The 18,547-nt window shown below is 43.1% G+C and overlaps 1 protein-coding gene across 3 annotated transcripts in view; it reads right to left on the reverse strand.

The window, feature by feature from the left end:
- Positions 1-18,547, reverse strand: part of GSR (glutathione-disulfide reductase) — a 49,407-nt gene extending 30,860 nt beyond the window's left edge. The window contains exon 1 of one of the 3 annotated variants that reach the window (XM_036249971.1): positions 3,351-3,380. In XM_036249971.1, coding sequence (XP_036105864.1) covers positions 3,351-3,365 — 15 coding nt within the window. In that variant the 5' untranslated portion in view covers positions 3,366-3,380. Of the gene's footprint in view, positions 1-174; positions 220-3,350; positions 3,381-18,167 lie in introns of those variants that run through there. The other 2 variants (XM_036249970.1, XM_036249969.1) reach the window with 2 other exon arrangements.

Here is an 18,547-nt window from a genome sequence, read left to right on the forward strand (position 1 = left end):
TTTGACCCCTTTTGCCCTTTACTACCCCCCATGCAACTTCCCCTCTGGCAACCATACTGTCTGTATCTATGAGTTTTTGTCTTGTTTATTCACTTGTTGATTTCAGTGTTATATCCCACATATGAGTGAAATCATATGGTTCTTAACTTTTCCTCACTGACTTATTTTGCTCACCATGACATTCTCAATATCCATTCATGTTGTCACAAATGGCAGTATTTCATCTTTTCTTATGGTTGAGTAGTATTCCTTGTATATATGTGCCACATCTTCTTTATCCAATCATCTATCAAAGGATACTGTGGTTGTTTCCACATCTTGACCACTGTGAATAATGCTGCTATAAACTTAGGGATACATATATATCTTTATGAATAAGTGTTTTCAAAATTTCCAGGTAAATACCCAAAGGAGAGGTGGCTGGGTCATAGGATAACTCTAGCCTTAATTTTTTAGGAAACTGCATACTGTTTTCAAGAGTGTCTGTACCAGTTTACATTCCCACCAGTAGTGAATGAGGTTCCTTTTTCTCCACAATCTCTCCAATACTTATTGTTACTTGCCTTGTTGATTACAGCCATTCTAACAGGTGTAAGGTGAATCTGCTTGTACTTTTGATTTACATTTCCCTAGTAGCTAGTACAATTGAGCATCTTTTCATATATCGGTTGCCCATTTATTTGTATGTCTTCTTGGGAGAAGTGTCTGTTCAGATCCTCTGTCCATTTTTTAATTGAACTGTTTGATTGTTTGTTGTTGAGTTGTATAAGTTCTTTTCTTTAAATCCTTACTCGAGGACATACTTAGAGAGAAGAAGGAGAGAGGGAAAGGAAGAGAGAGAGAGAGAGAAACATCAATATGAGAGAGACACATCAAGTGGCTGCCTTCCATACGTGCCCCAATAGGGGATCGAACCCACAACCCAGGTATGTGCCTTAACTGGGAATTGAACTGGCAACCTTTCGGAGCACAGGACGACACTCAACCAACTGAGCCACTCTGGCAGGACTATAAGTTCTTTATATATTTAGGATATTAACCCCTTATAGGAGGTGTTTTTTGCAAGTATCTTCTTCCATTTGGTTGGTTGCCTTTTTGTTTTGTTGACTTCTTTGGCTGTGCAGACGGTTTTTAATTTGATACAGTGTTATTTATTTATTATGGTCTTTGATTCCCTTGCTTTTGAGGTCAAATTCTTAAAATCCTCTCTTACACCAAGCTCTATAAGTTTAGTACCTATGTTCTTTCTCTATGTAATTTATTGTTTCAGGTTTTATATTTAGCTCTTTGATCCATTTTGAGTTCATTTTGGTAATGGTGATAAATAGTCCAATTTTATTCTTATGCAGGTGGCTTTCTAATTATTCCAGCACCGTTTATTGAAAAGGCTTTCTTTTCTCTATTGTATATTTTTGGATCCTTCATCAAAGATTATTTGCCCATATACACATGGGTTTATTTCTGGGCTCTCAATTTTGTTCCATGGTCTGTATACTATTTTTCTGCCAATACTGTGCTGTTTTGATTACAGTTGCTTTGTAGTATAATTTGAAGTCAAGGAGTGTGTTACCTGTGGCTTTGTTCTTTTTTCTTAGGATTAAGCTTTAGCTATTCTGGGTCTTTTGTGGTTCCATACAAATCTGATGATTTTTTATTTTTTGGCTCTATTTCTTTAAAAAATGGCATTGGACCCTGGCCAGTTTGGCTCAGCGGTTAGAGCGTCAGCCTGCGGTCCAGAGAGACCCGGGTTCGGTTCCTGATAAGGGCATATACCTTGGTTGCAGTTTGTCCCCGGCCCTGGTTGGGTCATGCGGGTGGCAGCCACTCAATGCGTCCCTTTCACATCGATGTTTCTCTCTCTCTCTCTCTCTTCATCTCTCTCCCTCCCACTCTATCTGAACAAAAAAATGAAAAAATTTCCTTGGGTGAGGATTTAAAAAAAAAAAAAATGGCATTGGTATTTTTATGCGGATTGCATTAAATCTGTATATTTTATGGGGATTGCTTAAATCTGGGTAATATGGCCATTTTAACTGTGTTGGTTCTTCTAATACATAAACATGAAAAAACTTTCCCTTTCTTTGTGTCTTCTTCAGTTAAAAAAAAAAATGGCCCTGTCTGGTTTGGCTCAGTGGTTAGAGCATCACCCACGGACCAGAGAGTCCTGGGTTCGGTTTCCACTAAGGGCACATACTTCGGTTGCAGTTTGTCCCCGGCTCTGGTTGGGGTTGTGTAGGTGGCAACCATTCAATGTGTGTCTCTCTCTCTTCCTCCCTGGCTCCCTCCAGCTCTATCTGAAGATAAGTGCAAAAAAACAAAAAAACAAAAGTCTTGACTGGCTGGTGTGGCTCAGTGGTTGAGCGTTGACCCATGTATCAAGAGGTCGCTGGTTCGATTCCTGGTCAGGTCACATGCCCAGGTTGTGGGCCAAATCCCCAGTAGGGGGCATGCAGGAGGCGGCCAATTGATGTTCTCTCTAATCAATGTTTCTATCTGTCTCCTTTCCTCTCTCTCTAAAACTCAAAAAGAAAAAAAAAAGTCTTATAGTTTTCAGTATATAGGTCCTTCGTATCCTTTAAGTTTATTCCTAGGTATTTTATTCTTCTTGCTGCAATTGCAAAAGGAATTATTTTTTCATTTCTTTTTCTAAAATTTCATTGTTATTAAATAGTAATGCAATGGAGTTTTTTAAACCCCAAATGTATTTATTTAATATATTCATCACAGGGGTTCAAAGAGACTTAATTAAAAAAACAGAAACAGCCCTGGCCGGTTTGGCTCAGCGGTTAGAGCGCCAGCCTGCGGTACAGAGAGACCCGGGTTCGGTTTCCGCTAAGGGCACGTACCTCGGTTGCAGTTTGTCCCCGGCCCTGGTTGGTCGTGCGGGTGGCAGCCACTCGATGTGTCCCTTCACGTCGATGTTTCTCTCTCTCTCTCTCTTCCTCTCTCTCCCTCCCGCTCTATCTGAACAAAAAATGGAAAAATGTCCTCGGGTGAGGATAAAAAAAAAAAACAAAAAAAAAAACAGAAACAAAACAAATATGACACCATAGCTGAAGATACGGAGTCCTATACAGAAATCAAAGCAAGGACAGGCTATCTAAGGAAAAAATAAAAAAGCACAAGGAGAAAGGCTGGAAAGCCTGGGTCAAGGCTGGAGACCTGCTGTGCATAGGTTTCTTGTAGCTGCTTCTTAAAGGCCGTGGGGTTTTTCCAGAGTGCTGCAGCATGTATGCTGAACAGGCTATTGATGTTGGGTTCTCCTGGCAGGCTCTGGATGGAGAGCAAGATAGTCCTGAGGTCCTAAAGGGCAGACCACTTGTCCTTTATGATGTCCAGGCAGATGTTACCTTGAGTGTCCACATTGGGGTGGTAGAAGGACATGAGGAATTTCACCATGGGCACGTCGTATGAGTAGCCACTGGAGAACTCTAGGGAGAACTGATACCTCGAGGTCTTTGTATACTGTGCCAGCTGCTCCATGGATCCCCACCCACTTGAAAAGGTTGTCTGAATCTGGGAAAGTAGAAATTCCTTTGTCACTAGACATCATGATGGTCATCAGCTCCTGTTGTAACCTCCACACCATTCACTTCTTTCCCACAGGGCCTGTGCGGCGCCCCCACGCTGGGCTCGGCTCCTTTACAAGCTGCAGCGACACTGGTGGTGACTGGGTCCTGGTTCTGGGATGCGATCCGGGCAGTACTGGCAGGAACACAGGAGCTTGGAGAACACAACTGTAACTTGCAATGGATTTTTGTATGTTGATTTTGTACCCTGCAACTTTACTGTATTTTTTTATTGTTTCTAATAGTTTTTTGGTAGAGTCTTCAGGGTTTTCTATATAAAGAATCCTGTCATCTGCAAAAAGTGACAATTTTACTTCTATTATTTAATAGAATTTTTATGAGTTTATTTGAGCCAAAGTGAGAACACTGCCAGGAAGCAAGATCTCAAATGCTCCCCAATTTCACTTCTTCATTCCCAATATGGATACCCCCTTTCCTTGCCTGATTGCTCTGGCTAGAACTTCCAGTACTATGTTGAAAAACAGCAGTGAGAATGGGCAGCCTTGTCTTGTTCCTGATGTTAAAGGAAAGCTTTCAGTTTTTCACCCCTCAGTATGACATTAGCCGAGTAGTTGTCCTATATGGTCTTTATTATGATGAAGTACTTTCCTTCTATACCCATTTTATTGTGTGCTTTAATCATAAATGGATGTTGTAACTGACTTCAATTTTTTATGGCATTATGCTACAATAAGCATTCATTCATAAGGCAACAGAAGCAGGAACTCATAGGATTGAGAGAAGGGTGCAGAATTCAATGAAGCCTAATAAAATGAAGGAATCAACACTTACAATAGCATTACAAGCACACTCTTCAGAAAGTACTTTATGTTAGCGATTAGAATAATTTATGGCTTTCTACCTAGATTGCCTTCCCATCTGAGTAAGCCGAGAATATGTTATTTCTATTTATTTTTTATTTGAGAGAGAGAGAAAAACTGATTTATTGTTCCACTTACAGTGATACCTCGGTTCTCGAACGCCTCGGATTTCAACCAAATCGGTATTTGACCAGGAGATTCGAGAAACTTTTGTCTTGGAATCCGAACAAATATTTGGAACTCGAACTTCCGAGATGAGCAGAGTTGAGCCGAATGGCGTTCATTCGGCCCAGCGCGCCTTGCTGGCGTCATCAGTGTGAGTGCAGAGAGAGAGTCACGCTTTGTGGAGAGAGTCACGCTTTACACTGAATTTAACCCTTAGACATACTGTACACTTTTATTTCTTGTTGAGACTTATGTTTTTCTACATATTATATACAAATTAGGCCAGTAAATAGGCATTTTCTGGGGCTTGGAACGAATTAATCCAGTTTCCATTATTTCCTATTGGGTTTCATTGCTTCGGTTCTCGACCGTCCTCCTGGAACGAATTATGTTCGAGAACCGAGGTATCACTGTATTTATGCATTCATTGGTTGATTCATGTATGTGCCCTGACTGGGGATCAAACCTACAACCTTGGTGTATCAGGACCAACTGAGCTACCCAGCCAGGGCCCAGGAGGTGCTATTTCTAAACCCTAAAGTATTTGATAAAGTCGTGGGGATATATGGAGCGAGCCCATTTGGAGGAAGGAGGACAGCAGGTGTTTTCCCAGTGGTAGAACAGAGAAAGGCAGCAGAATCCCTGTGGGAAGAGTAATGACTTTATCATCAGATCTGCCTTCTCCAGTTCATTTGGCAAAGTGCTTCTCATCCCCACCTTTATATCCTGCAGTTTGCAGCTTAAGTTCACTAAAAGGCTTCAACTAGGCACTCTCCAAAAACAATTTCTCCAAAAGTAAAGATGATTTCAATATTCAATAAATGCACTCTGCTTGCCCTCCAGTCAACCTTCTCCAGCTTCCCAGGAACCTTTAAAAGCAATTCAAACTGTCATAAGGCACTAAGTGTTCTGAATCACTCTCATGTATCATTAATTTATTCCTCATATATATTTGAAGCTACTGAAAGTTACTTAAGGCAATTTTTTTAAAAAGTTGGAATATGCTTCTTTTAAGGGCAGTGAAAGCCTCACTTTCACTAAGTGTATGACAAACTTTGGTTTATTTTTTTAAAGAAGTTTCTGCCTTTTTTTTGGTTGTTGTTTGTTTGTTTGTTTTTATCCTCACCCGAGGACATTTTTCCATTTTTTGCTCAGACGAAGCAGGAAGGAGAGAGAGGAAGAGAGGAAGAGAGAAAAACATCAATGTGAAAGGAACACATCGAGTGGTTGCCACCTGCACGACCCAACCAGGGGAGGGGACAAACTGCAACTGAGGTACGCGCCCTTAGAGGGAACTGAACCCGGGTCTCTCTGGACCACAGGACAATGCTCTAACCACTGAGCCAAACCGGCCAGGGCAGTTTCTGCCTTCTTGGCTTCTAAATTTTTCTTACTTGCAACCATTTATCCATCCATCCATCCATCCATCCATCCATCCATCCATCCATCCATCCATCCATCCATCCAAGTATTGGTTAAGCACTGATTCACTTGTGCCAGGCATTATGCAAAGCAAAGCATTAATCCATACAGTCCCTGGTACCATGGAGCCCACAGTCTTGCCCAGAGAAAAAGAGACTCAGCCTATCCAAGATGCTGACTGAAGGGGCAACTGCAGAACCACGACATTTTCTAACATTGTGGAACCTTGGACCAGAAATCAGAGGAAGAGAGCACTGGAAAATCGCAACCTTTTTGGGCCAAAGAATCTGTATTCTGGCACAGGTCCTGGGGATGTGGTTGAAAGGAAGCCCTTGACCCTGAAACACCACTCATCCTATTTTGGCAACTCCTAGTAATAGACCTCCAGGAGTTTCCACTAGTTCTAGAAACTTCAGCACAACACAACTAATTATTAGATGCCTCTCCGATTTAATCTGGAAAGTTACCTATGTACAGTCATGCTCAATACTCTTTCCTCACTCTCTAGCTGACAGGTACATTGGGTTGTAAGGGCATAACTGTAGTCACACAGACATGAGTTTGAATCTCAACCCTCCCACTGACTGGCTGTTGGTGAGTTAAGTTTCTAAATCTCTCTGAACTCAGTTTCTTACTCCATCAAATGAAAGTGAGAATACTTACATTACAGAGGTTATGAGAAGATTGGAGATGATGTATATCAAGCACCTATTTTCTAATTTATGACAGATATGATGATGACATTGACCCCTCTGAATTATTTCTGTAGTCTGCTGGCTCTTTAGGTGCGCAAAAGGCATATGGAAAAGAGAGGAGATAAACTCCCTCAGTGACTGGTTCCTTTTCATAAACAGATCAGTTGATGGCAAAGAAAGCTTGCCTCCCAGACTGGAGCAGTAGGTTGATGGGTTCGCAGGGCTCGCTTCCTTGGGGTGCTGAGCTGATGAGACCTAAAGCATACAATGCTTTCTACCTGGCACATTCCCTTGCAGAGCCCCCACTCTCCAGGTGGGCATGAACCACAATAAGCTGTAGGAATAGAGACAAGTATCTTGCACTTGTGTACACCCAACATCAGGAACTCCTGAAGCTCAGCCTCCCTTCGCATACTGACAGAGTCTATCTCTGAGAACTCCCCGTTCCAAACTGGTGTTCAGAATCCTTTTGTTTGGCTGGCCTGCCAGTATTGGGTCACAGTGGGGACAGGGGCCCTGCCAAACACAGAGAGAACATGTAAAGACCCTGATGTTACACTTGGCAAAATTCAGGAGCGTCACCACTTTTCCTAGGGCTAGCCCTTTCACCTTCAATTCTGCGTAGGTAACATCACTAGCCCATGCCAATGATAAAAAAAGAACTTGGTTAATTTACAGCTGTACCTGTCAGGAATGTCATCTGTGCTTAATAGTAAACGTCCTTCTTCTTGTTTACCCACTTCTGTCCCCCACCACAAAGTTGCCTACAGTTTCCTCTTTTGCAGAGTAAAATGTAATTCAAGACTGATAGATATAAGGAAAGAACACTTAGAAAATGGACCAGTCGCCCAGGCCAGTTTGGCTCAATGGTTGAGTGTCAGCCTGCGGATCAGAGAGTCCCGTGTTCGGTTCCCGCTAGGGGCATGTACCACCAAAAAAAAAGAAAGAAAGAAAATGGACCAGTTGCCACTTTCTAGCGAAATACTACTGATTCATAAATTCATTCTTTCAGCAACTATATATATTGAGTGCAAGACTGCTCTAGGACCTTGGAAAATATAGATGATCAGAAAAGATCCCTGTCTTTGTTGAGTTTCATCAGTTTTATACCAACAGTGACTAAATAACATGCTGTCTAGACACCACTTGGCCCTGTGCCAGTATGATTCTGACACCAATTCCAATGTGTGTGTTTTTATTTGGTGGTTCTTTGTTTTATTTTTTATCACAAACTACCAAGCAATTAAATCAATTGTGACAATATCTGCCTGGAGATAGCATCAGAGCCCACATGTTAAGGGCTCAGTCCTTCAAGACTGCCCCCCTCGCTATCTCAGACACCAATCCAAGTCCATTCGTCACCTGAGTTTCTGACCAACCAGCTCCAGATTGGAGGTTCTAAAGACCCTCTTCTTGGTTTCTATTAATTTGCTAGAGCAGCTCACAGAACTCAGAGAAACATTTTACTTACTAGATCACCAGTTTATTTATTTATTTTTAATATTTATTTTTTACTGATTTTCAGAGAGGGAGGAAGGGAAAGGGAGAGAGAAAAACGTAAGTGTGACAGAGAAACATCAACTGGCTGCCTCCTGCATGCCCCCTACTGGGAATCAAGCCCACAACACAGGCATGTGCCCTGACCGGGAATCGAACCGGCGACACTTTGGTGCACAGGATGATGCTCAACCAACTGAGCCACACCAGCAGGGCTAGATCACCAGTTTATTACAAAAGAAGATAATTCAGGAACAGCCAGATGGAAGGAATCCATAGAGCAAGGTATGGGAAAAAGGGTGCAGAGCTTCCATGCTCTCAGAATGTACTACTCTCCCCAAATCTCCTTGTGTTCACCAACCGGAAAGCTCTCTGAACCCCGACTTTCGGATTTTTTTATGGAGGCTTCATTTCATAGGCATGATTAAGTCACTGGCCACTGACAACAGATTCAACCTCCAGTCCTTCTCCCCTCCCCAGAGGACAAGGGGGTGGGACTGAAATGCCAACCCTGAAACCTTAGGGTTGGTTCCCCTGCCAACCGGCCCCCCAAAAGACACCTCATTAACATAACCTCAGGTGTGGTGGGAAGGGGTTTGTTATGAATATCAAGACGTCTTTTTCACTCTTATCACTTATGAAATTTCAAGGGTTTTAGAAGCTCTGTTCCAGGCATGAGGACAAAGACCAAATATATATTTCTTATTATAAATCACCCCCTGGCACATATTCAATGTTCAATATCCATTTATTTACCTTTGAATCTCAGATTTCAGATAGCTAGTCCAGGAAAGCATCGAGCTTTAGAAAGAAAGGAATAAAAGAAAAGTATTTTGTGTAAAGCAGCATCTAAAGTAAAAAATAAATAAAAAATGAACTGATACAAAATGTATTAACACAGGCCTGGCCAGTGTGGCTCAGTGGGTTGAGTGTCATCCCATGCACAGAAAGGTTGCGGGTTTGATTCCCAGCCAGGGCACATACCCAGGTTTCAAGTTCGATCCCCAGGGCACGTATTGGAGGCAACGATCGATATTTCTCTCTTATGGTGATGTTTCTCTCTCTATAGAATCAATAAAAAAAAAAAAAACATATCCTCTGGTAAAGAATAAAAAAAAAATGTATTAACACAGGTTGAAACTAAAATTGTTTGGCTTAAAACTTAGCTAAACAGAACATGAGATTAACGTGCCCCTCCCAGTCAGTGCCAGGGATTAAACTTAAAAGAATTGACTCTAGCCCCTCTGGTGTGGCTCCATGGTTGAGCATTGACCCACATACCAAGAGGCTGTAGGTTCAATTCCCAGTCAGGACACGTGCCCAGGTTGTGGGCCAAATCCCCAGTGGGGGACATGCAGAAGGAGGCCAATAGATGTTTTCTCTCATCAATGTTTCTCTTTCTCTCTCCCTCTCCCTTCCTTTTTCTCTAAAATCAATAAAGAAAAAAAAATTTTTTAAAGAATTAACTCTAGTCTAGGGCATCTAGGGGGACCCAGATGCATCTATGAGACAAACTCTGCTGGGGTGTCTGTTCTCTCCACTACCTCTGCCCACTGCAGTGACATCTGTCCCATATCTCCATCCCTCCACCTCCAGAAAAGGATCTGAACTCCCATATCCTATTTAATCTCTAATGTTGCATCACCCAGGAAATAAATGGCTACTAATTATGACTAACTGGAATCCTTAAAAATGCCAAAGGTTATTAGAATTTCCATCAAATTCCTCAGTTTCACTTGTCAAAATGAATAACAAACGGGGGCACTCTAAAATGGAGCTGGAGCTGCCATGCCGGAGGAATTGCTTTGCACATCTTCTGTCTCAATCTTCTGAATGTTAAAACAGGGCAAAATAACCTTTGGACTGAGATTAAAGCAACCTTGTACCCCAAAGAACTGTTTGCAAGGATAACAAAAGAGCATATATTACGACTACTAGACTGAAAATTAAAAACATTGTTTAGGCCCTGGCCAGTTTCTCAGTGGTTAGAGCATCGGCCCTTGGACCAGTGAGTCTCAGGTTCAATTCCAGTCAAGGACATGGACCTTGGTTATGGTTCGTCCTCAGCCTTGGTCGGGGTCGTGCAGGAGGCAACTAGTCAACGTGTCCCTCTCACATCGATGTTTCTCTCTCTCTCTCTCCCTCCCTCCTTTCCACTCTATCTATAAATCAGTGGGAAAGTACCCTCAGGTGAGGATTAACAACAAAAAGCACATGATACCAAGTGAAATAAGCCAGTCACAAAAAGACAAATATTGCATGATTCCACTTATATGAAGTATCTGAAATAGTTAAATTCAGAGTCAAAGAGTGGACTAGTGGAATGGTGGTTGCCAGGGACTAGGGGAAGGGAATGGGGAGTTACTATTCAACAGGTACAAAGTTTCAGCTGAGCACAGTACCTTCTAGAGATGTGCTGTACAATGTACCTATTGTCAACAGTACTGCACCATACACTTAAATATTTGTTAAGAGGGTAGATCTCATGTGAGGTGTTCTTACCATTAAAAAACAAAAAACCATGTTGAGCCTTAAACAGACATCATAATATCAAAGTATACATATCATCTCCAAGTTAGGTTATGACTTACATGTTGCTAAGTAATTGTTTTTCATCCTGGATGAAAACAAATAACCCGCCGAGCAGGAGTGTGTTCCTCGGGCCTCTTTCGGAACCCACCTCTCCGCTGGCCTCTCCAGCACAGTGGTGCTGCACGGCGCATTCACAGTGGCATTAAGATCAGGAGGACTTTTGTCAGGCACAGACTTCCACAAACCAATGTGTGTGCGTGTCTCTCTCTCTCTCCCTAAATCGATAAATAAATTTATTTTTCAATAAAAACTAAAACTAAATATTGTTTAAAAGCTGCTTTTATTGCAGGTTCGATCCCTGGCCCCAGTCAGGGTTGTGCTGGAGGCAATCAACTGATATGTCTCTCTCACACAGATGTTTCTCTGTCTCTGTCTCTCTCTCTGTCTCTCTCTGTCTCTCTCTCTCTCTCTTCCTCCCTCCTTTCCACTCTAATAAAAAAAATATCCTCAGGTGAGGATTAAAAAAATAATAATAAAGTAAAACGAAAAGTGTTTTTTTCCCTGGTGATCAACTCTTACTACCTAACTCTGGGGAGAATTGCACACCTACCTATACCACGAGAACCTAGTTGCTCTACTGCAGAATCAGTACACTCAGCAAGAACACAGGTCCTGGGGCAAAGGGTGAACAGGACATCAGAAAGAATTTTTCCTCAGGCTGACTCTTTCCACATCTGTGTAGGCAGAGAACTGAACACAGACACAAAGCTCCCAGAAGGCTCTAATTCACCTTCACTTTGCGTAATCTTTGCATTCTCCATGGTCCACATTTGATCACGAGAAGAGCATTATATTTAGCTCTTTTACAGACCGCAAAAACTAAGTCCAAAGATTAACTCATGTATTTTTCTGCCTTCAGAAATGACTTAATCACAGTAGGCAACAAGAGATTACTTATCTGTAATTGAATTATAGGAGAAAATAGACTATTTCTTTCAGTTTCCCATTTTTGTATGTCTAACCTAATATCCCACAATATTTTTTGCGCGATCCAGAAAAATAAAGATGAATTTAAGAGTGAAATCATGTTATTAGAGATACACATGCCTTGATCTAGCTTATCCATTAGAAGTTTAGTAGCATTCTGGCCCTGTGTGGACTGAAGGGGATCAGAATGTCACCCCCAGATATGTCACTCTAGCATAAGGATTATTTTGAGCTGAAGACAGAAAACAGCCGACACAGGCAGACCTCTTTGCCCTCCCCCTGCCTAAAATCAGGGTGTAAATTTTGCTGTGCGATAGTGTCCCTCACTCCTCTCCTGAACCAGGGGAACAACCCTTATCAGTGGAGAGGGAAGGATAGCACTGAGATGAATCTGCACTAAAAATCTTTAATAAAGTAACCATTATCTTTCATTAGATTCCCCATATATTTGTCTTCCCACAATTTACCCACCTTAGAAACCCCAACCCCCTTTCCTTTATCTAATCTCTTCTCCACAATGTATTACCCTTTGTTAAATTAGTATTAACTCAAAGGCCTACTTCCTTGTTTTTGTTTTTTTTCCCCACTTATTTTCTGTAATGCTCCCATGTGCATATGAAATAAACCTTTTTTCCTGTTAATCTACTATCAGTTTAATTTGCAGGCTCCAGTTACTGAACCTAAGAGGGTATAGGAAATATTTTTCCTCCTCTATAGAACACAATATGGGGCAAAGTCATCTCATGTCTGAGCTTATTAACAGCTCAAAGAACAGTGAACTCTCACGTACAACAACATGTCACTCATCTTGAAAATAAAGGTCTCCTACTAGAAACATGGGGGCGGGGAACACTCTGTGAAGTATATGATTGTCTAACCACTATGCTGTACACCTGAAACTAACACAATATTAAATGTGGAAACAAACAAACAAAAAAACAACAAACAAAAAGTTGAACTCATAGTAAAGAAAAGAAATTACAGGTCTGCTGGAAGCGTCTACTTCATATCACAGAAGGGAAGAAAGGTCTCCTGGCAAAGGAAGACTGAGGAGTAGCCAGAAAATCAAGGCAAGCAGTCACATCACATAGACACCTTTGGAAAGCACTCTAAGATGTTTACTTCAGAAGCATGAAATTAGGAAACTATGCAACGAATGACTCATTGTCATATGAGTCCCTCAACTATAAAGGATTCATCAGATTCACTTTTTTTTTTAATTCTCACCCGAGGACATTTTTGCATTTACCTTCATATAGAGCAGGAGGGACAGGAGGAGGAAGAGAGACAGAGAAACATCGATGTGAGAGAGACACATCGACTGGTTGCCACACACACAACCCAACCAGGGCCTGGGACGAACTGCAACCAAGGTATGTGCCCTTATCGGGAACCGAACCCGGTCTCTCTGGTCCGCGGGCTGATGCTCTAACCGCTGAGCAAAACCGGCCAGGCAGCACTTCCATTTTCAAAACAACCACAGTCAGACTGGATCAGTGAATCTCCAAAATCCCTCCTAGTTCTCACTCCATGAATCTAAGTTTTCATGAAGGAAGGCTTAAAACAAACAAACAAACAAACAAACAAACAAGCTCCTAAAAATAATAACTTGTATTTTTTATAACTTGTCACACTGGCTAAGCCAGTGTGGCTCAGTTGGTTGTGTAGTCCTTGCACCAAGGGGTCATAGGTTTGATTCCTGGTCAGGGCACATGCCAGGGTTTCCAGCTCAATCCCCAGAAGGGGATGTGCAGAAAACAGTCAATGGATTGTTTCTCTTTCTCCCTTCCTCTCTTTTTCTAAAGTCAATAAAAATACATTAAAAACAAAAACAAAACTTGTTACAAAACTACTGCATGGAAAATTTAGAAACTACAGGTAAAAAAAAAAAAGTATTTTATTTAGGAAAAAACTGGCTGGGGAGTTGATATTAAAGAAACTTCTGCCCTGGCCGGTTTGGTTCAGCGGTTAGAGCGTCGGCCTGCGGTCCTGAGAGACCCGGGTTCGGTTCCCGCTAAGGGCATGTACTTCGGTTGCAGTTTGTCCCCGGCCCTGGTCGGTTGTGCGGGTGGCAGCCACTTGATGTGTCCCTTCACGTCGATGTTTCTCTCTCTCTCTCTGTTCCTCTCTCTCCCTCCCACTCTACCTGAACAACAACAACAACAACAAAAAAAATCAATAAAGAAACTTCTATTTGACTACCACTAAACTCCCTTTGTGTCACTCTCCTACTCAAAACCCTTCCACAGTTCATAGTGCTTCTGAGACAGGCTAGAAAGCCAGAAAAGGTGGAACAGGAAAACTGAGACAGATAGTTAAACAGCCAAGCAATTTACAGCCACCTAGTGAATTGCAAAATCCTATTTTCCCTAACCAAGGACACTTAAGGGTAAGTAGTTTAAGGAAGATGACATGAAAATGGCAGCAGAGGTAGGAGCAATACAAGGTTAGGAACCAAAGAATGTGGGAAGCCTCTAGAAGCTGGAAAAGGCTCAGAAATGGCCTCTTCCCTAGAACATCCAGGAAGAATAAGCTTTGATTTTAGCTAGACAAGACCTATTTTGGACTTCTAACCTCCAGAACTCTATCACACCATCCTCAAAGTCTCACCCACCTGTTCCGGGAAAGTGACTCATTACAGCATTAAATTACACTGGGACCATAAAAAAAAAAAAGAGAGAGAAAGGGCAAAGACCTCAGGAGCAGTGGATCCAGATCTTGACTGAAGAAGGCCTCAAAATGCACACTTCGGGTATCATTTATATGTAGGTGCAGTACTGAAGTGCTTAACCTTTTCCTTTGATTTCCCGATTAGCTGGAATGGTTTCTATTGTCTCTAAAAAGGCTCCCTTTGGCCCTCGCTGGTTTGGCTCAAGCAGTTAGAGCATCAGTCCTCTGACTGAAGGGTCTCGAGTTCTGTTCCAGTCAAAGGCATGTACCTGGCTTTCAGGTTGGGTTCCCAGCCCTGGTTGGGGTCTTGTGGCAGATTGGTTAATGGATGTATCTCTCTCACATGGATGATTCCTTCTCTCTCCCCTCATCCCTTCCACTCTAAAAATTAATGAAAAAATATCCTCAGGTGAGGACTAACACATAAATAAATAAAAGGTTCATTTTGAAATTAAAGAGTGAGTCAGGGAAAAAATAAAAGAGTAAATGGTTTAAACTTCTCTTCCCCAAGAAGAGGGTAAATAGCTTAAATCACTAGTCAGGGAAACAGATAACAGAAATTCAATTAGTGCTGTTTGTGCCAATTACACCTAAGGAGGGATAATGTGGGGAATAAATCTCATTGTGGTACATCAGCATAAAGCAGATGAATATTCTATTACGATCCTCTCCTAAAATTCCTGCCTTTAGAAAACAGGTAGGAATCCAGGAGATAAAACTCCAGCTCGGGCTCTCCCTGAAGCATGCCCATGTCTTTTCTTCCCTCTCAGACATGCATCTTTACTTTTCTCTCCTAAACTGTAAGGGTCCCTACGAGATTTGCAACCAGGGGAGCAATGAGCAGCTTGTCCTGGGTTTACCCTGTGAACCTGTCTCTAAAGCCCCCTTTTCTCTAACTTTTCACTGAGCTAACAACAGCTCCACCATGGCTCACTTCTGTCATTGTGACTTTTACTCCTCAGTTGAGTCCATGCCCAGTATGGCCCACTTCTTCCCTATAACATTTCTAGACAGCCAAAGCAAAGCACCACCTAGTCTCTCTCCTGTTGCTTTTCTCTCCTAAGTCCTTCCTTATTTCACTGTCCCCAGTTTTAGTAAGCATACTCTCAAAATAAAACAGAATAGGATAGGATAGGACAGAACAGAACAGAACAGAATAGAATAGAATAGAATAGGACAGAAAAAAAAAAAAAAAATCTTTCCTGCACAAAGTCAAGAACCCACACACTACTGGCTGGCCCTAGGCAGACCAACTCCAGGCCTAGTCCAGTGACACTTTCAGAAACTCCACATTTTTTTCTAAATATGATTTCATTGATTTTAGAGAGGACGGGAAGCGGGGGCGAGAGAGAGAGAGAGAGAGAGAGAGAGAGAGAGAGAGAGACATCGCTCAGCTGCCTCCTGCATGCCCCCTTTTGGGGATTGAGCCTGAAACTCAGGATGTGCCCTGAGTGGGAATATAATCAGTGACCTCTTAGTGCATGGGATGACACTCAACCAACTGAGCCACACTGGCCAGGGAAAGAAACTCCTCATTTTTACCACAACCGCCTACCCATTGGTTTCCCATCTCTTCTTTTAGAGATATCTTCTGCTCCAGTCAAATTCTATTATACAACATACACTGCCTCTAAGCCACTGCCCTAACTCTACCTTCACAAAAAAGTACTCATTCGTTCAAGTTCAGAAAGATACTATCTTCTTCAGGTAACCATCCCATGGTGCCCAGGCAGAAATGACTAATTACAACTCTTCTCTCAACTAGTGTCATTTGTTATTACTGCAACAATTAATACAGACCACCTCACTTCGAGGTTGATTGTCTATATTTTGTTCCCCCACTACACTGTAAATTCCTTGATAGAACAGACCTTTATCTTATAAAGGTTTGTATCTACCCTTTTCTCTCAGCCAGCCCCAATCCAAATACTTTGCACTCAGAATACAAAAAAAATAAAGACATGAACAAATAAAATTATGTGCTTCAGAAAGCCTCGTTTCCCTTCACCTACTTGGAAATTCTTGCTCATAATAAGTTTATTTTTTGCAAGTGAGACAGCCCAGATAACTGCAATCTGAATTTATGTCTTATCAATTGGTTATATCTTCTCTCATATTCAACACATACCAACACCCTTCCTTGTACAAAAGCCAGTTTGAAAAGAGCCCAAATGGAATGTTATGAAATAGAGGATTTCCCCAAAACATCAATGCTTATAAGGAAAATAAAAGTTGCTGCAGCAGAATGAGATAAGAAAGGCCAGTCACTCTGTATGAAAGCAGTAAATGCTGACTGTCCTTAACTGTTCACTCTCAGAAGTGGCTTATCTCTTAGTGGTTTATCACATTACTAACAAGAACTTAAACACAGATCAGCCCCTTCTTGGTTAATACCAGTAAAACCAGACAATGACGGGGAACACCACAAGATTATTATGACATAAATGAGGAAGGAGAAAAGTAATTAGGTACAAAGATGAGCAGTTAAGTTGTCCAGGGGGTCTTTAAGTGGCACCCCTCAATCTGCTTTCTCCAGTGACAGACTTCTCCTAATTCAGTTTCTCTGGAGTAAGGTGTCAAGGTGCAAGCTGATAATTAACAGATTTTTTTTTTTTCTTTTCTCATTCCCACTTTCATTTTGAATTTGAAAAATGAGAGCTGGACAAAGGAGTTGGCCCTTTCATAGATGTTAATACCGAATTTCATTCATTTCACATATGGTTATTGTGCAAGGTATTTTGTTAACATGATAAGAGGTGCACAAACACATGAACCCATCCCTGCCCTTAAGGAGTTCCCACTTTAGTATAACTTAAATATCAGATTCCAAAGGAATTTAGAGAACACACCCCCGATCCTAGGAGATATTTTAATATTAACAGGAAGTACCTCACCCAAGTCTTGTGATAGAAAAGGCCGTGCCAATAACTTGGGGGAAAAGCTTTGTAAAAATGATGAAGTTTCTCAGTCGCAGGATTCACAACCCTCTTTTAGGTCGTTTTAAAATCCCCCCTACCTCAACAAAACAAAACAAGCAAAAGGTCTGAGAATCATTTACTAGTAAATCCTACATCAAGGAAACCTGTAGTCAGTGGTTCTTAACCTTGGCTGAAATTCAGAATCACCTAAGGAGCTTCTAAAAATCCTAACGGCCAGGCTGCAGCTCAGACCAATGAAATCAAAAGCCATGGGAGCGGAACCCAGGCAGAATTTTTCAACTCCTCAGGTGATTTGAGTGTGCAGCCAGGGGTGAAAACCACCGCTGTAAATCACAGTGCCCTTGACATTGAAGGGCGAGTACCAGGATCCTCGTTGCTCGAGGACATAGACTTCCTCTCCGCCCCCCCCCCCCCCCCCAATACACACTGGCTGGCTGCAGTTTTTCCAGGTGCAGTTTTATGTTTCATGGGTCTGGGGATGAGCTCAAGTGCGGAACAACCCTCTTCCACCGTGAGCAGTGAGGATACAGGCAAGTTACGTTAGACTGAACCACCTCTGGCCATCGCTGATTTTGCACCTGGGCCGGAACAGACACAGGTTTAGCTTTGGGGGTCGCAGGGACTCCCCTTTACACGTCCTTCATCTAAACCTGCTGGGATCCGGACCTCAGCAGTGGGTGGGGAAGCGGGGAGCGGGGAGCGGGAGCGGGGAGCGCAGCGCGGGGGCCCACGCTCGGGGCCCGGAGCGACGGGTCGCAGCAGGTCAGCGTGCAGACAGTTCCTGGACAAGCGAAGGGGACGAGGCTGCGGGTCCCGGCGCGGCAGCGGAGATGGAGGCGCCGGAAGCGCCAGGAGGCACCCGGTACTCACGCAAGTGCCGCCCAGCTTGTGGCTCTCCACCACGGCGACCCTGGCGCCCAGCTCGGCCGCCCGGCGCGCGCTGGCCAGCCCGCCCGAGCCGCCGCCGATCACCAGGTAGTCGTAGGCCAGGGCGGCGGGCGGCGGGCCCTGCGGCTGCGGCTCCTGCCGGCTCGCCATTGCGCGGGAGAAGGCGCGGGCCACCGCGAGGGCGCCGGCGGGCGAGGGCTGAGGCAGCGGGAAGCCGGAGAAGGCGCGCGCCACCCGCCGCCAACTCGGCCACGCGCTCGTGCTCGCGGCCCGCCGCAGCAGGGCCATGGACCGGGAAGTGCGCGGAGGGCGGCCCCGGGGCGGACCCCGGGAAGGGGGGGGCGCGGGCCCCAGGCAAGGGT

The sequence above is a fragment of the Molossus molossus genome, unplaced genomic scaffold (genome assembly GCF_014108415.1).
Source record: "Molossus molossus isolate mMolMol1 unplaced genomic scaffold, mMolMol1.p scaffold_m16_p_9, whole genome shotgun sequence".
Lineage (NCBI taxonomy): Eukaryota > Metazoa > Chordata > Mammalia > Chiroptera > Molossidae > Molossus > Molossus molossus.